Source organism: Channa argus, chromosome 14, assembly GCF_033026475.1.
Source record: "Channa argus isolate prfri chromosome 14, Channa argus male v1.0, whole genome shotgun sequence".
NCBI classification, from domain to species: Eukaryota; Metazoa; Chordata; class Actinopteri; order Anabantiformes; family Channidae; genus Channa; species Channa argus.
Genome location: NC_090210.1, coordinates 18,819,605 through 18,844,419, shown reverse-complemented (window position 1 = coordinate 18,844,419; position 24,815 = coordinate 18,819,605). Strand labels below are relative to the sequence as shown.

General features: G+C 42.8%; 1 protein-coding gene across 7 annotated transcripts in view; it reads right to left on the bottom strand.

Annotated features, from left to right (window-relative positions):
- LOC137098565 (receptor-type tyrosine-protein phosphatase mu-like) overlaps positions 1-22,899 on the bottom strand; it is a 147,160-nt gene extending 124,261 nt beyond the window's left edge. For 4 of the 7 annotated variants that reach the window (XM_067474920.1, XM_067474918.1, XM_067474921.1 and 1 more), the window contains exon 1: positions 22,550-22,899. In XM_067474920.1, coding sequence (XP_067331021.1) covers positions 22,550-22,622 — 73 coding nt within the window. In that variant the 5' untranslated portion in view covers positions 22,623-22,899. The remainder of the gene's footprint in view (positions 1-22,549) is intronic. The other 3 variants (XM_067474916.1, XM_067474922.1, XM_067474923.1) reach the window with 1 other exon arrangement.
- Positions 22,900-24,815: the final 1,916 nt, after the last annotated feature.

Below are 24,815 nucleotides of genomic sequence, written 5' to 3'. Positions count from 1 at the left end.
GGTTTGGTCAGTGCACGTGCTGCTGCATTTTGAATGATATGCGGTTTGTCTATAGCATCCTCAAATATACCAGCACAGAAAGACTTTCAGCAAGTCTGCAAGAGATAAAGGCAGTATCTGCTTTGTAAGTGTGCGGTAAGTCAATAGACAGATTTCTGTGACATTTACTCTGCCTCGGTTTAATGTGGCGTGGTGAACAGAGTTCCTGATCAGCACATCATGGGCGCTGCTTGGCCCTGTGAATTAAATACGCTGTAGAACTCAGTATCCATAATTACATACTGCATATGCTGTAGGTGAGCAGCCCTGATTTAAAAGAAAAAGAAATGTTGTTTTAGTCATCAGTCACTTCATATTGTCTCAGCTTGAAATGTCACTCATGTAATTTCGTGAATCCACTGTTATTTTCCACAACAGTAAGCGAATCTCTCTCTCTCACACCTAAGCATTACGGAAAATACTGAATAGTTTCAACAAAAAGTTGTTGTGACCAACTTTTATTCACCAAAGTAGCTTGGAGGCTGCACATTCATTAAAACGGTGACAACTGTCAGTCTGTCAATTTCATCCCTCAGGTCTTTCTAAAAAGTGTCATCATCTGAATGGCCACAAAGGTCAGGATACTCGTAAGTTTGAGGAAAATGTCGAATCTCGTCAAACATCAATTTGAGCGGTCTGCTCTGCTTGACCATCCCACAGGCTCTTCAAGCCTATATTGGTTTGGCCAGAAGAGCTAAATCAATCATGAAACAACAAGAGCTGCCAAAGCCTTTTTTCCAGATCCCACCACTCCCAGCACTCACTGCCATGTTTCGCCGTATGTTGACATGGTCTCAGAAATGTCACGGACGTCAACGGGGACAGCATGCAAATGCTGCGAGGCAAGTGGCTGTCATGAAATTGAATTTGAGAAGATCGAAAAAAAGCACAGAAGAGATAGAAGAGGGTAAAGATACAAGGCGAAAAAAAATATTTCCACGGCCCTGGAAACAAAGAAACTATGAAGACATATTAATGAATAATGTGCATCACAAGCATAAAGGGTTTTTTTTGTTTGTTCTTTTTTTTAATGGCATCCAAAAAAGTCTGTTGGAGTCCAACACCAGGTTCAATCAGGCTTCCATCAAATGCTGCTAATCCAGAATCGGAAAATAAATTATCGCTTTTCACTGTAGCACAGTTTGACAAATTGAACCAAACCACAAAACATGCAAAAGCACCTCCAGGCAATGTGAGATTAGTAAGAGAGAGGCAAAGGGGGAGAAGCTGTGGATTGTTTGGGGGGGTTGAGAGAGGTTTTTGCTTGATCTTGTGTAAAGCTGGTGGCTTCAGTGAAAACCGTGACCATAGGGCATCGCCTTCAATGCTATTGCCAAAAAGGACAAACCTAACTAAAATGCATCATTTTTATAATTTACACATTAATGTGAATAAACAGATACCAGACAGATAAGCAGTAAAGTTGCAGTTTGTATGCAACTTAATCAGTTCATCCATGGGTTCAGTTGGATAGGAGATGTAAACAAATCCCATTAAAGTGCCCCTGAGATATTGTCTTCACAGGAATGTGATACATGTAAGGTGACAGGGACCTCTGACCAACAAAATCTAATCAGTTTGTCCTTGAATTCAGGTCGCAAGATGTAAAGAAATCCCCTCGAGATATTCCCGCGATGGTAACATGAGGGAATAGAATTTGTATTTAAATGGCACTTTAAGCAATGTCTTTAGGATACTGGATATTTTTGAACACCTCACTTCCCTTCCAGACCACACAAAGTGAGAAAGAATTTTACAGACGTCACGCTGGCACTATTTTTATGTGGGCAAACCGTTTTTCGATGATGACACTTTTTCGAAGTATTTCATTCTTATAGCTAGATTTCCAAGTCTGTACAGAAGTGGAAATACCTCCGGCTTTTTATACAACCGGGTTTTTGAAAGATCACTGGATTATTGTAATTACTTTTTAGAAAATCTGATTTCTATTTCTGTGACCTAAAAGTAAAAGCACAAACTGGGGATAGGCACAGCACCTTAGTAAGACACTCTGTGGTGTTTTTTCTTTTAATTTGTCAACCATCTGTACTTCAGCAGTCATCATCTGTCCCTTGCTTTTATTTGATTTCATGCACTTTGGAAGACGTCCACCTCAATTTGCTTATCACATAAATAAGTGCTGCTCATCCTACACAGACACAACATCAGTAGCAAGGTACACAAGGTACAGATGGTCCTGCTTGGGTAGATGGCAATAATGATAATGATGGGATGGCCAGAGCACAGAAAGAAAAAAAAAAGTTGATTTCACGTTCCCATATTTGTGTGGAAAGAATATTTTAACAATGGTTTTTGTCTCATCAGAAGAAATACAGCAAGCTTTCTCCCACATGTGACTACTCAAAGTGAATAGGAAGCTTTTTAATATAACCTAGTGTGGCCCACTTCCATATGGCAACATGAATCTGAGAAAGTACATGGTGTGATTACACAAAATACGGCCAGTTAGAGCCGCCGTGGAAATAACTCCAACATCCAGATGTTTAAGTGATAAACTGATAAGAATTTTACACTATGACCATCTGTAGTGCTGACCTGACACTACGAATAGGAAAAAAAAAAAAACGGATGCTGGCTTTGAAAGGATCTGAATTTGCATCTCCAGCAATTAAAACTGCACTTATTCCAAATACAAACATGGATTCTGCGAGGTACAAGCGCTGAAAACTTTTAACTAACGCTCTGGCACTTGGGATAAACCATATGCATACACAAACAATGCACAAAAAACACGAACCTATCCAACAGATTGGGAGTTGGCAAACTTCCCACAGCTCTTACATGATAAATCTGTGTATGATGATAAGTGGCACAAGCAGCATTTGCTCCTTAAAAGGAAAATGTGAACATTCAGCTGTATTTCCAAAAAGATGTGCACATAAATGTATTATCCATCTTGCGCATACAATTAACAAGCTGTGCCTCATTTTGACATTCATACGCTTTCACTTTTTTAATGATTAAGGTGAGAAGTTGCAAAGTAAGCGGTATATTTAGCACTGGATCATTTTTGTGGATTGTGCCTCCGGCTTCAGCTCTTAATGAAATAGATGTGTGAACCATTTCAAGAGGCATCTTCCATGTCTCACACACATATTTCATTAACCTGTAGTTCATTCATTATTGCTGTGGGTGTGGAGGAAAGTAGCAGCCCCACACATAATTGCGTTATGGGGGTTGCAGGGCTGTGGTTAATTACTGGCTGAGAACACAACATAGGCACTTAGACATCAGTCTGACGGAACAAACCACAATGGCTTGTGACAAGAGCTGTCCTCTCTGGAGTGTCAGGAGAAGACATGATAGCACAGTAATTCATGACTCATAAGAGAATCACATCATCTCCATAGCATGGAAGATGACACAGGGACGCTGAAATAAGTCAACAAGTTTACTACAGCTCAAGTGGAAGGCGAGATCTGACAGAAAACAGCTCAAACAGAAGAGCACTTTACACAAAGTCAAAAATTGGATTTATTTTAATATTCAGGTACAAGAAATCCACAGCATATTGTTGTGCTGATATCATATTACTAGACAGCAAGTCTAGTAAAGTGATATGAAGCAAATATAGTCTATGAAGCAAATATTTCATGTTGAGCCAAAATCTGAATGTGCAAGCGATGGGGCTCTATCTACATGCAAATATAGTCTCTGTAACACATCTGTAATATGGACCAGACAGCCCCAAATGCAATGCAGAGGTGAATAGACAAGGCCAGCAGCTTCGATATTTCCATAGACATCTATGATCACTGCAGCTTTTTTTTTTTAGTAAAGGTAAAAGGCAAAAGAACAAAGGTCATAAGAACAAATTAATAGTATATTGTCCAGTTTCGTCCATTTCACCAACGCTTAGGAGTCTTTAGACAAGTTCTTTTCCTATCTTTTCAGTCAATCTAACAAGCAGTCTGACATGAACACTTATCCCAGAAGTCAGATGAAACTAAGACATCGTCTGTCACCTGGCGACTCATATCTTCTGGCCAATGTTGCAGCTCTCAAACTCCACATTTGGAGCTCATGGACAGCACTGTGGACAAGACATCCACAGCAGCATATTTCTGCACAATCAAAGCTTTACAAAGGCAGAAAAGGAGAGCGCACACGCTGGAGAGTTATCCTCATGAATCTCTGGAAGCGCTGTTTTTTTCCTTTATCCATCTGTCGGGAGCTTGTCTGATTCTTATAAAAAAAAAACCATCCTTCACTCATGTCTGTTTGTCTTTCATTGAATTGGCTGGAGATATCTTCTCCACTCATTGACCTTGAGAAGGAAACTAAGAGTTTTCAACTCTTCACACATTTTCAGGCGGGAAGCGTTCAACTTTAGGCAAATCTTTATTTTATTTTATTTTTTTTACATGAAGGAGAAATAAATGACAAATCAGAAGTGAAAAAATGAAGCACTCAGTTTGTCTGCCTGTCTTAGCTCACCAGCCCCAAAGATTCTGATGTCAAGAAACTGAGCTAAACTTCGAGGCTGACTAGTTCATTTTCTTTCTTTTTTATCTCTCTGCTCGCATGCTGTTCACTGTCCATTTATCCGTGTTGGGGGAGCTTCTCCTTGGCAGGAACGATCACTTTCAACAACAGACTCTGCGAATCAGAGCAACGTGTCACATCGTTCCAGTGACAACTAACGACTACCAATGTATCTGGGCAGGCTGCCAGTGCACTGGGCTCTGAACAGCTCAGGAGGGGGGTGGGTGGGGTTGGAGTTTGTGTGTGTGTGTGTGTGTATGGGGGGGGTTATGCTCCAAGGAGACAGAGGTTTAACTCACCAGTGGCAGCATCAAAACCTCACAACACATCCCTTCAGTCAACAAAGTCCCTTACACATCATGTGTCGAGAGATGAAATCAATCTGCTTTGAGAGGCCCTGACTCTGATACTGTTTGTCTGGAGGCTGGCTGACCCAGGAGTCAGTGAGTCCGAAGAAGGGGAGGGGGCATCCGAACTGAGACGTTGGGGTCGCGTGATTCATCAAACAGTCAAACCCTCTTCTCTTTTGCTTCCGTGTGCTCATTTATATTACTAAGGTCACTGGGATCACCAAACTTTACTTTTCACAAATATATTCTGGCATTAAGATTAAGGCTAAAACACAATATCCCCATAAATAAACACTAATTGGTAACTAATTTTCTTAGTTCTTGCCTGGTTGATTCATTGCCTTTGGGCTAGTATGAATTATTCATCCAAGTGGCAAAACAGCTTTATGTAGAAACCTACAAGGCAGCGCATTTATAATGCTATCATGCCGAGTAATTCCAGGCACTGACGGCTGGTATTAGAATAATATGCATATTGGGTTTTCTTTTTTTTCCCCGGGACATTGGCAGGCAGTAACAGGGCTTCCGTTGGCAGGGACTGAGAGGGATGCAACACCCCTCGTGGCTGACAAAACCCCCTTGTTTTGACAGAGGATAGAGCGAGGAAGGGGAACAAGTGTTTCAGCCCTGCCCTCGTGGAGAGAGGATTAAACCGTGTGGTCGCGCTGCCGGGTGGCGCAGGGAGTCGGTAGGCATGTTATCATGTCAATCCTCCCTCCCGCGGTACCGCAGATCTGCACTGGCCCCCGTGACACCAAAAGAAGCACCTGGCCTGGCTGCGGGGAACTCATCAGGCTCATCATTCTCCCTCAGGACGCAAAGCTGCATCACTCTTTCCACAGGCGTAGTTTGGCTCAGTGCAGAAGAAGGACAATTCAAAGACACACTGAATGTAGTGTGGGGCTGCAGGTTCTGTTTGTGCTTGTGCTTGGGAATAAGCCTCCTTCCCCACCATCACATCTAGATTCTCATGTTTTTTCTTGTATATAAGTTACGGCAGCAGTGCGTGGGCGATAGGACTAGAGATGGTGAAACAGAAATGTCAGTTTAGAGAAGGGTGAGACTGTTAAATGGCAGACGGCGTCTAGCCGAGGTATCCGTCTTCCCGATTGCTCCCTGTCTCTGCAGATCTGTCTCTGCGCCGGAGATACCTTGCCTCCGGAGGGCCCACGCCACATCTTCAGGCTACGGAAACATCAACATGAGGAAAACGTGCAGGGAATGTTGTCATCACAGCCTGGACTAGAAGCTTCCTTGCAATCGCACATTTGGTGATTTGTGATTTGTAGGTCATCCAGAAGTGTTATTTAAACCACCTCAATTTTGTTGCCAAAAGTTAAAGTTCGTGGATTATTTTTCCACATGCCATTAGGATCTAATGAAAAATCCAAACATGCTGCTTTGCCCCGTAAAGATAATCACTTTTCAACGAAAAAAAGCCTGGAAAGCTTTGGAAAAAGCAAGTTTCTCTTATTTTCTCAGGTCTGATGATCAAGGTTGTCATTTATTGGAGACAAATTCATCTTCACTGCAGATCACCACTTCAATGTTTACTGGGCCAATTGTCCTTAGAAAAGTATCAAATTCTACTTAAAAAAAATGGAGAAATTAAAAACTGAGTAACCTCTCTGTCTTACAGCCATTGTGACAGATGGAATCTTTGATTAACAAGCTAGTGTTATTATTTCATTCACTGAAGTTGACTGACAGAATAGCAGTCTGCAAATATCGCTGGTTGAGTCGACTAAATTGATTACACTACAGTTCCTCCCCTCTATAAAGCAGTATGCCGAAAGAACCAAAATATAGGATAATTTCTACGTGTTGGCCAAGCCTGATATCATTTAAGAAATCTCGGGGCAATTTGTCATTGTTTGGTTGGCACTTGTTCAGCCCAGACCCTGCACAGCGCAGCAATAAAATGTGATCTGTCTAATAGAGTGTGCATGTTTGGAGGAATTATCTGTGTTTTCCTCATTATACTAAGTGTCAAACTGTGTGCAGCCAGATATTAGGGGGCATTAACATCATGCATGCCCACTGGGGTGGAATTCAGCCCGAACCCAAACTGAGAGCTGTTTTACATGACATTCATTTCAAGAAATTAGACAACCCGGGGCTCTGGTGACTGGCTCTGCTTTGCAACAAATGTGCTGTCAGGCCCTTATCAATCTCAAGCAAGCTGTAATTACAGTATATCCTCTGATTCAGGGACTATTTATACTCAAGGACGGTGCTTTTCAGTGCTTTTTGATTTAAGAACAAAAGTGAACTGAGCTAAGAACATGTTCCTGGAAAAATCACGCCTGCAAGACAGCTGCTGTTTCCCCTATGAGAGCAATAGGGGAGCTATAGTAGATTAAACGTGTTAAGCAAAACTCTACATAGTCCCAAGTAAATTAAAAGATGTTTAAAAACTTATTAACAGTCAAAGGATAATATCCCTCCTGGAATTAGGGATTGACAGAATTGGAGCAACTAGGCCGAAACATTAATTAAGCACAAGGTTTGAATGTTCCACTGCAGGCGGCGAACAGTCTGGCATCAAGTCCAACATCAGGCTTCGATGAGGTTCTACTGCAAGTATTTATGACAAAGCACATTTTCACAATGATTCCACATTAAATACACCTGAAGACACATTAGTGCTGCGATGAGTCAAGCTCTACTCTCTCAGGGCACATCTTACAAGCCATGACATGAAGTCACACACAGGTGGAGTACAACAGTAATGAAAGATTGGGATGAAATCTAGATAAGAGTGGTATCGTGAATCCAGAAGCAGAAACCAAAGGTGAAATTTCTAAGAAAATGTCAGCTCCTCCCACAGGAGGATAAGCCTCCATGTCTTGCCACTGTTACTGCTCCACAGAGTGCGTACGAGTGAGTTAGTATAAGATAAGGAGCACACATCCGAGGGCGTCCTATTTAATTTCTGAGAAATAACCTTTTACAAGTGTGCAAGATGAACTTCCACCTCACCAAGCTACTTACAATGATTAGAATGAAATTTCAAAAATTGTCTTCTTCAACAATTTCAGATAATAGTCCAATAAGCACACAAAACAATGTGACCCCCTCCGCTGACCCTCTTTGTGGCAGGGAAATTGCTTCTAATGACAAGCCGCAGCACAGACACATTAGAAAAGATTTCTCTTTCAGCTTCGGCAATCGACACATCCTCAGATAAAATTCTCTGCGTGCAATAAACTGGGATCGGTGAGGATTCTCATTCATCCAGGTTTGGTTATCGGAAGATTGAACTGTGTCAACTGGGCTTCTTTTACCTTGGTGTGAAACGGTTCGCTACTTATCCAAGCGGCTTCTTCAGTCTGAATAAATAGGCTCCATTAGGTGGGAGCTGGGAACAGGGTGGCGTCATCAAGAGTAACGATTACGGCCCTAACTACCTAAACCCCTGAGATGGGGCTCGTAAGGTGTGGTCCTCTTGGAGGATATGTGAAGGAGTCTTAATTTTGATGGGGATGGATGAAAGGGCAGCATGAAAAATGGGAGACAGGTTGTGCCTGAGGCCTCTCCCTCTGTTGAGAGAAGGATTCTCCATGTGAACATAAATGGCGTTTTGTCTTTCGGGGGGATGAGTCTTTGTTTGAAGTGAAGGGGTATGTGGTGATTTCTGAAAATCCTTTTGAGCTTCTCTCACCCCCAACACACTGAAACAAAGACTCCTCCACACGAAAGTCCAAACACCTAAACACAAGAAAAGCAGTCCAGTGCAGTGAAGAGTGCTGACATTGGAGAAACCCAACCAAACCTCTACACGAGAAGATGGCCCCGCACAGGAGAAGCAACACCTCAGGATCAGAATCAGTTTAGGGGATAAATCCAAATTTTTCTAGGCTGGATTTTAGGGGTGGGGGGGTTTAAGAGATATGCACTGCTGGGGTTGCAGCAGTGCACTTGGGCATATGAAATGAGGAGGCCAGCCATCAAAGTAAAACACATAATTATCTTGGAGGAAATGAATGTGCATGAATAGATTAACAAAAATTAATAGGCCTAATCCAAATCGGTTTTAAAGTCAGGTGCTCCTGGAAAAGCCGGACAATCTTTGGGGATTTCTTCAATTAAAAATGTGACACTAAAGCTCAAACCTGGTTATTATAAATCTCAACCCACCTTCGTTTCATCTCCCAGTCAAAACCACATATTTTTCTGTTGTCACTGCTGAGACAGGCACTAATTACAACTCATACATAATCTTTTATGTAAATGTTGTTGCCTTCTTTGATCTCCCCATGTAGTCGAGGACAAGCCAGATCACAGACTTGAGCTAGATCTGTCACTTGAGTCAGAAGGAGAAGAAGTGAAGTGGAAGGAAATCGGATTTGTTGTGATGTTTGTCAGCCCATGAGCACAGAGGATGTTTGATCCGGTCATTACGTGTGGGGGTCTGAAACAACATGGTCACGTCACCTGGATCTTTCATCGAAATCTTCAGGGACAAACAAGCTTAGCTTCACATGTGAACCAGAGAAGATTTGCACACTCACAGGATTAATCTTTCTCATGTTGCAATGCAATCGCTCTTTAATAAAGTTCTTTAACTTAATGAAGCGCTGCCTGTGAGTAAGTCATTCTTCATAATGAACTTTCAAATGGCTTGTATAAGTCTGAATTTCAGTGACATAATGATTGGTTCTAGAAATAAATGTGGAAAGTAGAGGCCATCAGTATCAGTACGGGGCGAGCTGAGCAACACAACTCACACTGTCCCTCATTTGCTATTATTCCAGCATAACATTAAAGCAGGCCCCCGTGGTCCTTTCTGAGGCATAACACAGCTGGGCTGCTGACAGATAGAGGCCGCCTGTACGTTACTCCTCCTCCCAGCACAGAAAGGTCAGGACTGACACCCTGGAAGGAGCCAAACTGGCTTTCTGCAAGGCAGAGTGGTCAGACACCAAGCCGAGGGCAAGACAGAAAGAACTAGAGACACCTCAGGCATTTCCATCCAGTTGACGCTTAGAGGGTTAGTTAACACAAACGAAAGAAAGCAAATGAGCCCACGGACAACCAGTGGTATCAAACTGTGAACGCAACTTAGTCAGTATTGTAGACAGCATTTCTCAGGTTTTGAGACATCCGTCTGAGATTTCTGCAGTGTTCACAGTAGCCTTGATATTCAACACAACACCATTTCAACAGATTGTGTATCACTATGTCAAAGCGAGACGTGGATTAATTAGGACATTGTTTCTGGAAACAGATGTTGCTTTTCCTGCTGCATCGAGGAGGCAGCACAAATGTCAGAGCTGCACGCAGAAATGTTGATAAAACCCAAGAGTTTCTACACCAACTAAGTTAGCACGCCCTCAAATGACCGTTATCTGTCACTATCCACACCACATGTAGATGCTGGTAGGTTCAGGTGATATTTTTCATCAAAAAGTTGTTATTATGACCTGGGTCATTATTTTTTTGGTCATTGTTTGTTTGGTTTTGTTGTTGTTGTTGTTGTTGTTGTTGATGTCTCTCCCTCCCACTCTTTGTGTGTTTGTGTGGGTGTGTCTGAAGAATGGGCCACGGCTGGTGTCCATGGATTGGGCCGTTTGAATGATTGTCGCCACCTGATTGGACAAGATGGTGCATCATATACCCAAGATGACAGCAGCCCTCTCTCTCTCCACATCTGCCACCCCCAACCAACCCATCAGGGTGATAGTGACCCTGTAAGGTGGAACAGTTAGAGAGCTTTGTGTGAAAGCATAGGCTGTTGTGACTTTTGTGTTGCCTGGTTTTCTGATATGTGTGTACATAAGTGTAAATATAATATTGGATAGCCAAAGTAAGAAGAAACCTTGTTTTTGAAATTAGCAAAATCAGAATTGGGTTTTGGGTTAGGATTTTAGGTTATGCATTCTTAGGTTATGTCATTCTGTTCTTTTTTTGTGTGTATTTGGTTTGGTTAGGTAAAGTAGGGTTTGTGCTAGAGCTTTTTGTTTGTTGGTTTGGGCACTGCTCACCCATGAAGCAAATATTTCTGCCAGAAATTTCTGCCACTTGGTTCCTGAACACTTGGTCTTGCTGGTGTTGCTTGGGATTGGCAAGAGTGGATTGGAAAGAGCACATTTGGTCTAGTGAAACCTTTCCACAAACAGCTTTGTGGAAAGATTGTCGGGTGGGTTAAATACTGAAACTACACTAACTATTGGCATCAGCTGGGCCACAACTGGTGCTGTTTACCTCAAGGTGCTTTTTTTCTCTAAATTATGTCACCAAATGCAACTCTGGTCCCTGTAATATTTACGCCGGTAGGCCCATAACTTTGGTCAATTCTAAACCATACAGAGTCAGTGAACTGACCCCAAGTAATAAATAGCTACTATATGCCACTGTTGATTCAGACTACATCAGGCTGCGGTAGTTAAACCTCAGATTGTGGGTGCATAATGCTATTCTTTGCCTTTCAGAGATTAGTTATCACAGACTACAATAAATAAGTGCTGGAAAAATTATTAATCAAGCAGAAATTGTTGGAATTCTTTGATCGGTTAGAACTTTTCTAAAAACAAACAAACAAACAAAAACTTTTTCTTTACTAAAATAAATATTCAAAAAAGTTACATGTCGGTCCATAATAAGACAAAGGGACTGAAGTTCATCCCAATCAAACCTGGCTCTTTGAAAGTGAGAGCAAAAAGAGAAAGAGTTGACATGGTATGATGAAAAGGAGCAGCTGTTGAGTAGAAAATGTGTTTTTTGGCCCCTTTCTTTAGTCAACCAGCGGGGAGTTTTGCATTTGCAGGATTTTGATAAGAAGTGTGTAGGTGTTCCCTGTGACTGTGTGTTCTACAAATGAACATGACGGGTTTAATTCACTGGTGTGAGGGCCGGAATCGCTGTCCCCTCCTTTCGTCCTCTCCGTCTGGTTACTGCGTCTCTCATCCCCTCTCGCCACGGTGTCACCAATTAGCCGGGGCCCAGGTTTCATTAAGGCATCGGCACTGCTGCCTGCCACCTTCTGTCACGTCCCTGATAATAAGCCTGAGATGGTTCCGCTACCTGACACACAGGGACGAGGAGGAAGACGCAGCGTGTACACGCACGTGCGCACAAACACACACAAGGTACAGCTTGGCCACGCACCACAACACACATTTAAGTGAAAATTGGCCACTGTGAAGAGACGGTTTCACAGTAAACACACACTGTGTTTTCATGCACAAATGCGTATACGCACACCCATGCTTGGACACAGTCTCTCTGTCAACGATTGAGCTTCTTTTGTTCAGATAATTATAGAAATGAAGGCTGAAGGGTGAAATGCAGAATGATGGGGAGAGGGGAAGAAGATTCAGTTTAGTATGAAGAGCAGCAGTATTTTGCATTTGGTTGTGGACGTGACTATCGTTTGTCAATTATGATACCTGCATTTTCATAAATACTGATGTACACAAGCATGCACACAAGAATGTTCTGCAAATAATAGAAATTTTGAGGGTTAAATTCAGAATTAGCCAATCGTACATGGTGAGTCAATGTGCATGAGTAAAAGCTGACAAACGTGTTAATGTCTACATTCTATGAAAGTCCAGCTGCTGATGAAGATAATGTGTTGTGATCTCAAAAGCCATTCATCAGCTACTGAAAGGATCTTGTGGAGACACTGTTCAGAAAATGATGGTTTACATGATTGGCTGTGTGGAGCAAACAAGTGGTGAGGTGTGATTCCCACCCTTTCGCCACGTTCAAACGTTTCTCAGAATGTCTGAGTCACGTTTCACAACAGCTTACTGTACAGTACAACTGTATTTCCTCTCTACATTCCTGTCATCCCAGCATTCCAGCCATGCTATTGTGACAGCCTGGAGAAAGCACAGCTGAGGTTATGCCAGCGAAAGGTGGGAGTGGAGTTTTCAGACACACAGGTGTTGCTGAATATTAGCCTTGTGGCTAAGAAGGGAATTTATTCATCCTCTGAAGCCAACCTGTGTGCTTCTGCCCCGTCAGGCCACTGAAGTCCTGATGTGCACCTTTTGATGTTGCTGCCGATTCTCAGCAGCCGAATGAGGTAGGGGAGCTGCTCCAGAGAAGAAGTGCACAGGTCTCTGCTAAAGGGCCAACCTGGATTACGCCAAACACCAAACTTTAAGACTTCACACTCATCAATTTTAAGACCAAACCAGTTAGCATCAAAGTTTCCGTTGGGTGAGGGATCAAATGTCAAGTTTTCATATGACTTAAAGCCATAAGTCCTGGATTCTGCCTGAAAATGTGTTTATTTCTACTGTTGAACTGTGATATTTAAAGCTATTACCAACCATAATGGCTATTTTGTGCACAAATGGAACTGATGAAACGAGACATTAGCTCTGCTAATTATCCACGGCAGGTAAACGACTGACATTTATCATTTCACAACAAATGTTAATTTATTATATTGCTTGTAATTGGACTCAGTTACAGAAAGTTATGGTATAGCAAGTAGCCAAAGGCACAGTGGGCGACAGTGGAGCAGGATTGTACAGCGGTCGTCCCCTCGTCCATACACGCAGTAGTTGGTTCGATCCCTGGCTCCTCCGGTGACATGTCAAAGTGTCCTTGAGCAAGACACTGAACCTCAACTTTGTTGCTCTGGGTGAGTGTTGGCCAGCTGGATAGCAGCTCCCCCATCGATGTGTTATTGTTATTGTGAGTGCGAATAGGTGAATAAGAAGCAGTGTAAAGTTCAGCTCAGACTTTGATTTCTGGCTCAGATCTCAGTTTTAGTTTTGTTTTTAATTACCGCCATTTTGCCCTTTTGCGCTCTGAGTGAAACACACATGGCCTACACACCGTACAAGTCCCTGAGCGCCTCGCAGTGCATGCTGTGACCTACAGCTGAGCTTAAGTTCCCGTGTTTTTGTCCAACCACAAGAACAGAGGAAACATCTGATTTCCAGGATCCACTAATAACATGCAGGTTTCAATTTTCCATCCCAGCATGGTCTTGGTTTCAGAACCGTTACATTGCTGGCTCTTACCTAAGACAACTGAGTCTAACAATTTGTAAAAAAAGTGGGGAATAACATTAGATGTCCTCCACTAACACTAAGTATGATAAGCAATGAAGTAAGAGACAGAGATGACCTTCAAAGAACAGGCCTTTGTTCCTGAATAAAGGGTACCTTCCCTCACCCTTTACAAATTAAAAGTGTAGGAACCAATGTGAGAGAAAATAAATACATGTGTTTAAACAAACCCTATGTGGGGGGGGGGAAAAAACAGGGAAACTGTAAAAAGCCACGGCTTTGGTGTGAATCTAGTCGCTCAGGCTTTTTTCATTCCCCCTTTATAAATGCCTCTACAGTCTACCTTCAGCTGGGATCCTATAATGAATAATGCCCCACTTAGAGATCTGGGAATGGCAATGGGGAAATCCTCACTTAGCCTTGGGACTTGCTCAAAGACTTAGTAGGACAGTGAAATGATATGTTTGCATTTTTGTCAAACCGCGGCTTCGGCATCGGGTAATGGTTTTCAGACTGCAGGGCTCCAGAGTGCAGAAAGACAACTGGACAAACGGTTTTAAGAGTAAAAAATCCAACCGAGCCACATTGCTTCACTTAATATTATTCTATGATATTACAGCAGTTTCTGCTCCATTCTGTTTGACCTTGTTTAAGTCCCATCCTGTGTTATTTGTCACAGTATGTGATGCTAAGGCACTAGGACTGATGATAACACTACTGAAAAACCAACTGACGCTAGAGGCTTTCCACATTAATTACTCCTTCTTCTGCCCCGATAGCAATACGTCTGAGACATCACATTCAACTGGATTTATCCTCCCGGCCGGCAGCGTACTATCATTACAATCAACTTGTCAGATTTTCACCGGTTTGTTTATTCAGATGTACATTATTACAAAAACACGTGTTTTCAACTTTGTTTCCGTTTGCAATGCAGAGCTGCACCCCCACTTCTAATGACTCCTGTGCCCTGTAATTTCTTTAGCGTGGCAAACTCTGATTACAGGGTGGGAGTCAAGCTTCAAGCCAAGCATCATCTTTTCCAGATATTGTTTTGTGTTTGCTCTGTCTTTAACACGAGCCCTGCAGCTGTGTGTCTCAACAGCCGTTTGGATGAAGCAGTGTTTAACACCAAAGTGATTAAGTACAACAGTTCGCTGCGTCACCGCCCATGGCTACTGATTTTTTAACGCATTGTTTGCTTCAGACGAGTCTGCAAACAAGGAGTCTGTTAGGAACCCAGCGACGTCTGCTAGGATGACCGATCATCCCTGATAGTGGACAGTCCAGCGGTCAGGCGTGTCTCCCCAGAGGAGCTATTAGTGCACTTGACTCATGTCAGATTTCAGTGAGGTCAAGAGCGAGTGCAAGTGAGAGTATAATTTATGTTGTGATAAGACGTTTGCCACCTGGTTAACAGTTAAAACTGACAATAAGGGAAAATACTTGTTGATTATTCTATTCCCACAAGCTTCTTTGACTTTAGAGGCATCTTTTCTTCTTATTCTCCCACTTCCCCTCTGCTTCTGAAGGCACGAACCTCCACCCTTAGGCTCAGACAGCTCCAGAGTGACCACCCTGTGTGGTGCATAGAGTACAGTAATGCCATTAAAACCCCCCCGTCTCCCCACCTGCCACTGGAGAATCAGTCACGCGGAGGTTTGAGCTCAAGGCCAATAGAAAAGATTCCCATTTGAAAAAGCGCCAAGCCCAGCCTGAGGAGGTCAGAGGACTGTTTACAGAACAACAGTCTCTTATCAGCTGTATGCTTCCCCGAGGAGTCTCCACCGCAAACAGATAACAGCCTGCAAATAGGCGCCAGAGTGTGACCGATAGGAGTATAATCAGGTACATTCTGCTTTGGGAGGAAGAAGCAGAGGACCTCAACTGTTAGTGTTGAGATCATGTGCTACGGGGATAAGGCTGCATTAAAAACACACAGCAGAGTAGGTAAATAAAAGTTTAATACTGATATGATAATGTTATTTCTGCATGTCCTAATAACCATTATTCAACAGCACCACTGGGGCCAAATTCATCCTCAGGAATGGCTTCATTATTGAACAGTTAAACAGTCAATAGGTTCAGCCAAAGCAGCTTTTAGTACAAGGGCAAACAGACAGTGTAAAAGCCAATGCAAATAACTGGCACTCAAACAAGGCCTAATGCATTAATGACTGCATGACGTGCGCTAATGTGACGGCAACAGATTCAGACTGACAGTAATGGAGAATTTTGCCCCCGGTTATCCTCATAGGGCTCGGATGGGGTAGAGGAGCCCTAGGGATGCACACCTTCCCACTGCACGAGCCTTGACAGAAGCCTAATAAATAACAGCAGACAAGGTGAAACTCCCCTCGTCCCACTGCCACCTCCAACGCTACGGCCAGTAGTTTGAGGAGCGGGAATGGACAGTTTTTTGGCATGAAACAGAGTCTCCTCCAAGTTAGCAAGTGCACTTATCCCAAGAAGACGGCAACTTCACTTAGTTATGGAATTACAGAAGAAACTTTGCACCTTTTCAACTACACGACTCGGGCGTCAAGACAGTGGCGGCACTTTTATTTGACAGACTTGAAATTAAACGTCGAGCTTCAGGTCAGTGCTATACGTTCACCTGAACTTAAAATAGTGTGCAGTATGCCAATCGATTTCACATAATAACCCCTTTGCCTTTTAGATAGTGAATATAAACCAGCTGATTGAACAGCAGACTTTGAGGATCAGTGAGGGATGTGCCAGCTGGTGTCGAGGTCAACTCAATCTGACTGTAAAACCATGTTACACTGCTTTGGTCACTGATCGCAATTCTCCAGACAAGCAGGAGCAAACTTTCTAAATTAAAAAAATAAAAAAATTTAAAATGTTATGAGAACAACTGAGCAGACATCCTTCCTGGTATTGAACAGACACACAATAATGCCCTGATTTAAACTGCTTCTCCTGCTCTTCCCTCATTTCTCCTCCTCATCCTGGTCACCATTAATAACAATTGAGACCCTTGGAGCATTAATTAGTGAAATTTTCCTGAGTGCCTGGACTCTCTGAGCCACCTACAACGAAGGCAGACTTGTGTAAACACGATCTGCTGCATAGTAAGTTGTTGTTTTTCCACAGCGTTTTTTTTTAGACATGGTGACGAGATCACAGAATTGTTCCAGCATGCCTAACGCACACAAACACCCCCTCTCTCTCTGTTTTTTTTTACAAACGCTCCCCTCTCCGTCTCTCACTCTCTCTTCATTAGGCAGCCCCTGTGTTGGCCTGTGTGCGATTCATTAGCTTCTATCCTCTTCATTTGAAGGAGGAGCTGTGTATAATTAGAGCATCTCTGTTTGTCCAGCATCCTTCACACAGTCACATCTCAAGGCCAATTATCATTCCGTTGCAGAGCTCCCAGATAACGCAGCCACGTCAGCCGCCTCGAGAGTGAACTTCAAACTATTACTGCCTCTCAAGAATGTAAATAAAATCACTTGCAAATCAACAGCTAATGATTGAATGTGGAGTGGCACTCCAGGGATATGAGGATGATGAACCGTGCCGGTAGGTTTGCGTTCAAAGATTTCACTCACTTTCTTTTGCTGGAAAGTGCTTATGATAGGCCCACAGTTAACCAATTTCCAGACTAGCTACGCAGTCCAAGAAGCACTTGGACGCTGGCATGTTTGTCGTTTTATGTGCGAGCTGAACTCCAGCACCTTAACCTCCCTGTCTTTGTTTCATTTCAAAGTGCTTTCAACTCTAATATGAGGTTTAACCTTTATAACAAAATGATTTGGGGTGCATGATATGAATATAGTCATTTCCTCCTAGGTTGGTAAGTGAATGAAGCAGTACAGAGACACCAAACAAATAGTTAAAACAGCCAAAGAGTTTCTTGTGGTCAAACACTGGAATGTTCCTGACCGCTCAGGCCGGTCATCTGACTCACTCTAAATTATCATGTTTCACTTGTGCAAGGCCAAACTTAAGGCAAAAGAGAAAAAAAAAAACAAAAAGCCCCAAATAAGCAAGAAGTGAAGACGGCTGCAGTACAGGGGACTGTGCGTCAATTCTGAATATTAATGTTTAAGTTTAAAAATTAGACCACAAAAATAGACGTTCTTCAAGAGAGAAGTTTTATTAAAAGTCCTCATCGGGGCACAAATGGCAGAAACAGATCAATCCGCCACATCATACAGAATAATTGACACCACTACATCATAAACACACATATTTCTCATCTTGTGTTAAATTCATGCTAACTCACTGTATCAAGTTACACAATCAGGTCGCACGTATTAAAAGGGCTGCAGCTGCCTCAGTGTTCATCTTCAGTGGATTAAACACAGACAAATTAAAGTTGGCAGTATTGTCCCTGCACTTCGCATCACCTCCCTAAGTCTATCAATAATGACATGTTTATTCATTTTTAGCTTGTTTTCACATCAATTCAATTTTTTCAATTCAACTTTATTTAGCGCTAATTCACAACAAAGTCATCTCAGGGCACTTTACAGAATAAAGTCAAGTCATCAGTTAAAGATCATTTCATAATCATACTGGCAGTGGTGAAACAGCCTGTGAGTTAAAAAGTGGCACAATCCCCCAACTAACCCGGCTAGCATTTCATTTAAATTCATACGAACCCTGTCAGTACAGCATTGACATCCTGTCTAATAAAAGTTGCAATAAGACACATCCGCGATATCAATCTTCACACTTGCTGTGTTGCCTGCTGCTCCTGCGCTGCCATGAATTGTCAATCTGCGACGTGGTGTGTGTCAACCGTGCTTCTGCCTCCCTTATCTTCGCCTGCAGTTAGCGATTTCCTGCATTTCCTAGAAGCCCTTCTGCCAACTTCCAGAGAGCAGATGCTGACTTTTCCTAAGGAAGCTGAATACTGGGTTACTGTGTGTCCCTAACTCAGAATGCAACACACTTTGTTATACCAAGATGAGTCTGACGAGGAAAATATCTGATGAACCTCCCTTATATGGTGGCTTCCACATGCATTTATGCCGCTTCAGTCTAGAGACAAAACGCTGAGACACTGACATCAGAGTTTGACCTATGCTGCTGATGCTTCTAAAAGCAAATTTTAATTTGATACGGTTGCAAAATAATGCGATTTCATTTTGTCAATGTTTGGCCAGTTACAGAATCTATTCGAAGGGAAAAAGGGGGCACAGGAATATGACTCTCTACAAAAGCACTAAGATGCAGAAATATTGATATTTCATAGCCCAGATACTGGTCCTCCTGTGGGGATTATATTTGTGTTAAGCAGACGTACGCTCGATGACTGTCAGTGGAGTCACTTCAAACAAACGGTCTAAGTCCATATAATTTCTGCAAGTTTTTAAAGTGTCGTTTTTTTTCAGTGACACACAGAACCCCCCTCTTCCTGCGTCTACCAACCATGATCAGTCTTAAGACAGCTCTGCTGACAAACTCAGCAGACCCTTTTCTAGGAAGTCACACATGTACCCGCACTGTTTGAAGAGCTTCAGTAAATCCATGTATTTCCACCACCTTCATTATCATCATAACAAAAGTGTCTGAAAAGCAAAGTTACAGAAGACTGTAGACACCTCACTTTCTGCTTTGTACTATCATCAATCACAATAGAGCTTTTTTTTCCCCTCCTTCCTCCAACATTGGTTGAAGCCATCGTACAAAAAAAAAGAGGAAAAAAAAATCACATGCATATTTAATTTCATTCTCCACTGGCTCGCACAAAGGAAACTGCCACCCTTCAGGACACCTTTCAGAAAAGTCTCTATTAAATCTGAGTCAACTGGGAGGAAAAAAGAAAAAGTCGAGAGAAATATTTAATGAGTGAAAAACTATCTAAATTATTGCCAGACATCAAATGAAGTGCTGTTTATCTTTTCAAGCAGCCAATGTGTTGTTTTACTCTTTAGTCACAGCTTGGATGGCAATCAGGATCGGTCAAGCAGGACACTATCAGCAGCAGTCACTCTGCAATGACAAACGGTGGCTCCACGCTCCGAGCGCGGGCATTATTCTCAACACATGGCTCACTCCTATCAGAAAACAAGGCAGGTTTTATGGCTGCTGGAAAAAGGTGGTAAACATACAGCGCACAGCTCCCTGGAATTTAATGCGCTCGGCCAAAAGACAGAGTATAGATATCAAAGGCCAGGCCTTCTAGAAAAAAAAAGGCTGTCCTCATAATGTAGAAAACAGAAGTGCTGGTCATACACAAGCGAGTGATTTATAGTGTTGTTGTTTTTTTTTTTGCTTTTTGCTTTTTGCTTTATCTCTGAACCTACAGCATCCAGTGGGCATGGTGAAAGCAACACTGAAGGGGTGGATGAGGCCGGGGAGCTAAAGCTAAGTCCATCCCTCCCCGCAGCAGTAAGAGCCGCTGCAGGTGCATAAACAAGTTCGCAAAGGAAGGAGATGAAAACCGATACGATGCGGCCCTGATTATGGAGTTGGATCTGTGTAAATTAAAAGACTTACAAAGGTCTCTGCTCTCTGTGATCCAATTGAGGCTGCACAGTCACAAGGCGTTGATGCTGTGCACTGAAGTAGACTGGTACTCTGGTTACCTCAGTGATCGAATTATCAAGTGAGCTGTTATCACATATTCCCCGTAACAAATGTGTCAAGCCGCATGCACACGCTCATATTTAGCCTCTACCTCTCCACCCGTGTGTGGCTAATCCGTCACCTACCCTGGGAGAGTAAAACACATGCCATTGATTTCTTCCTGGTTTACATATTTACACACACACACGTGCAATTAGGAGCACATTTATTGATGGTTTCACCACCACTGGGGGCCCTGCAGTGCAGCCCGCTTCAATAAATCTCACAGTCCTGAGGCTGCCAATGGGCAGGACTGATAAACCTCCCACAATGGACTGAGAAGACTTGAGGCTGCAGAGTTAGAGGGTTCTGAGTCACTAAAATTCAATTGTGGACTCATACAACAAGATAAACACTTTATTTATTAAAAACTGCATAAATGGTTATTCTGCAGGTCTCTGAATGAGCCCCCTCTGTTAAAACACAGGGAACACAAAGAATATTTTAAAAGTAACAACAATTTTAGCAGCTGAGCTAAACTATCGCATCAGAGTTGAGACAAATTTTGTCAGAGTGTAGGCTGCGATGGTTTCCAACGTACATCTGAGTTCTGATGTATGTGTCTGACTCGTGGTCCTCCACTGTGAGCAGCTTAACTTCGTCATCCGGGTATCAGATTATGTGTGTACCATGCTGCCCCCAACAGGCTCTCTGAAAAACACATCAGCTGTCTGGTTTAAAATCCCACAGCATCTGACCATGGCTGAAACCACACATCACAACTCACAAACAGCTCCCCAGAGTCAGAACAGCACATCGGATATGAGACCCCGTCTCCTAAACCCGGTTTTGAAGTTTTCCAGTGCACTTCTAATTTTATTGGCATTATGGATTATCCTCACACTGTCTATGCATTGATCGGCATTAATATAGGCTAATGTGGCTTTTCCTCATATGTAATGCCAACGCCGAGGGAGCACAAATGACCCCTTTAATGGCTGCATTAAACTGTTGAGTCCCCCCTGGGCAATGTAGAGCCATTATACTGACAGTTATTATAATAAGTCAAATCATTGTCTGACACTAACCCGAAACTTTTTTCCTATTCTGAAGCACTGAACAGACTTTCTGCAAATAAAAAAAACCCTGTGTATGAATATCTCATAGGAAGAGAGAGAAGAAGTTTGCATCAACAATCACGGCATTTCCGTCAAATTTATGCTGAATAAAACGACAAAAGCAAACCCTTTTCTGAGACACCAGCTCAGCAAAACCAGAGGTGCATGTCCGAGGGAACAGATGTGTTCAGAACAGTTAAGGGCTTGATTGGCTTTTTTAGAAGTTCAATTAAATTAGACATTCAAAGTGTATCATCCTCCTTCTTTTAGTGCAGGACTCGTGTAGCGAAGAGGGAAATAGACTGAGTGTCATACAGTAGAGGTTTATGGTCTGGAATTGAACATTACGCACACATATTTGAATTGTTTGATGATGTAAAATAAACTCTGAGTAGCAAGCGGTCTATAATTCACGCTGAGAATTATAGTTTGCAGAAGCTATAGCTCATCCTCACATGGCGACTGGGACATCAGAAATGAACTTCGCACCCGTTCCCGGTTAAATACTGACGGTGGTTCTTGGTTTGGCTTGACGCCTCGCCGCATACAACCGACGGCGCACGGTGACGCTTTGGTGCGCGAAATCCCTTTAGGTGAATCAAATTAGAAAGCAACTTCCAAGATAAGGTCACATCCAAACACTGTTACACTTGAAATAGTTGCACTGAAAGGTGCGCGGCTCCGGGTGCCCGCCCGCAGCGCACCTGCTCGTGGCGCACGAACTATACGGATGAATTACTAGGACTACCTGGGCTGGAGCCGCCAAATGTGACATAGTTAACTGCAAATCCAGTTTGAGCAAAATTGATTTTCAAAACAATGCCACTAAAACGGGGGGGAAAAACTTCACATTCGCTTCACATTTAAATTAAAACGCACTTACAGATGCGCCGGGACTACCGGGCAAAACAGTGGACAAACTGAGTTCAGGTGCCGTCACCGTCCACTTCACCGTGGCACAACCCGAGACAGCACATGCTTTCAGTAGGTGCAGACACCTCCAGGTAATCCTCCTTACCTTTAAAAACTTCCCCTCGGGCGGACAGCAGCAGGGTCATCGCAGCAAACAAGCAATTGATAACTTTATCCATGTCGGCGGCGCCGTGGCAGCGTTAACCCCCCGAGCGCGGGGTTAACTGGCAACTCTTCTTGTCTGTATCGCAACTTGAATCCTGCCTATACTTTCAGGGGTGCTTATCTCTAAAGTCTTCCCCCCTGTCCTCCGTCCCTTGGCGTGCTGTGTCGGAGGGAGTGGGTGAGAGGACACTGTCGCCGACACAGCCACTCCTCGCCGGCTTGCTCCACACTTGGAGGAGGAACGTGTGAGTGAGTCCTGATTTACGCGTGGATTGAGTGGTCCGGCAGCTCCAGGAGAGCGGCGGCGGCGCTCGCGCGGTCTGTCCGGTAGAGGGCAGGTGTGAGCTCCGTCTGGGAGACAGAGGACATGAGTGGAGTGGGGTGGGGGGCTCTGTCGGCGCTAGTTTGTTTGTTTGTTTGTTTGTTTGTCTGTTTTGTGTGGACCAGCTGCAAAGAGTAAAGTTAGTTGATGTAAAGTGAAATAATTAGGCACTGAACTCATGACACATTGAAGGTATTAAAAATGAATAGTCCCTGATATCACAGTAGTGCTCAAGATCACCAGGAGCATCTCTAACATAGTAGAAGTAAATTCTACTGGCTCCTCTGCCCTTTTCCCTGGTGTATTATTGGATTTGGCCTCTGGTTTATGGCCCCAAAGACCCCACTGCTGTATGTGTGCAATGATATTCAACATTTTCTTCCTATATATTTGACTTTATGTCAAATGCACAGAAAACTACTGACAGCAACCCCTGTACTTGTCACAATCTGAGCTTAAGCATTAGCTCAGAATGCGAGTGTTATTCTACAAAGCATTAATGGGACTCCAAATGAACACATATTAAAGGTTTTTATACACAACATATGGTGTTTTAGTCATTAGAAAGTCACGTTTAATAACAGAAATGTGCAGTCTGTTGTCTTTTGCAAAGGCGTTGCTCGTGTTTGAGGTCGATTCGAGCTTCAAAACTGAACAAATTAAATTTACAGCAGAAACTACAACAGATTTCAACCCATTACACCCATGTCGACTAACGCTTTGTGAAAACATTTAAAAACAAGAGTAAACTCAGTATGGAGGATCTCTGCAGAGAATGTAATGAAATAATATCATATTCCTGTGATCATCGTTGGTTAATTATTATTATTATTTGCCAAACAGTTGCACAAATTCTCCCCAAAAGCTGTAAGTTTTCCGCTCGAGCGCACGTCTAAATGTAGAAATCCAACTCATAAAATCACTGCCAGCTAAGTTCCCCTTATGTGTCCTTTGTGATCAAAGTCACACATTCGTCCTATCAAAGGGAAACTTAACATTCAAAAGCAATTCATCAGATGACCTGGCAAAAAAAATAAGAGATCACCTCACACGCAATTTTTTCCAGCTTTGATGAATCGGTAACGCTGACTTACTTTAATATATGCAAATATTTGTTCAAAATGAGTTTAATCTGAGACAGCAAGTGCAAACAGAAGCAGTAGCTCCTCTCAGCAACACCAAACACTAGGATGGAGAAGCAGCTAATGACAAAGTCAGCCAATGTCACTGCATTATCGTTTTTGCATGCATAAACACACATGGCGATTTCACTTGTACCAGCAGTTTTCACGGCTAATTAAAATGGAGGCAGATTGACGTGGGTCTACATTTAGTTTCAAAATGACCTCCGGTTGTCAAGGATATATGGCTCCAGTTGTTGTTTCTCTCCAGAGGTACACGAACAATGCCCGAGGACTTTACAGACAGAGCCACACGTCTCTTTGTGGTCTTTAAGTATTGTCTTGGCTTCAACAGTTATGTTGCCAGGAATGCATGAATGCCACTCTGAGCACAGCTGTCATGGGAATTGGTGAGAATGTATCTCCTCTGATTGGATGGGGGGAATGAATAGATAACCTCTTTGTTTGCACTTAAATGCAGAGGAGGGAGGGAGGGGGGGGGGGGGGGGGGAGTGTGAGTGATTGAGGGGTGTGTTTCAGCGGTTCTCTATAAACACAGTCTGAATGAAGTCCTCCTCAACCGGTTCTAAACATGCACACATCTAATCTAATTATTCACCATTTCTTTTAGCTGAACAATTGAATCTTTAATACGAACTTTTATTACTTATTTTCTTGCTACTTTTAGGATTTTTTTCAATTCATATAGGGACCATTTATCCATAATGTTCAGCAGCTATTTAGATCATTTTAACATTAGCTGT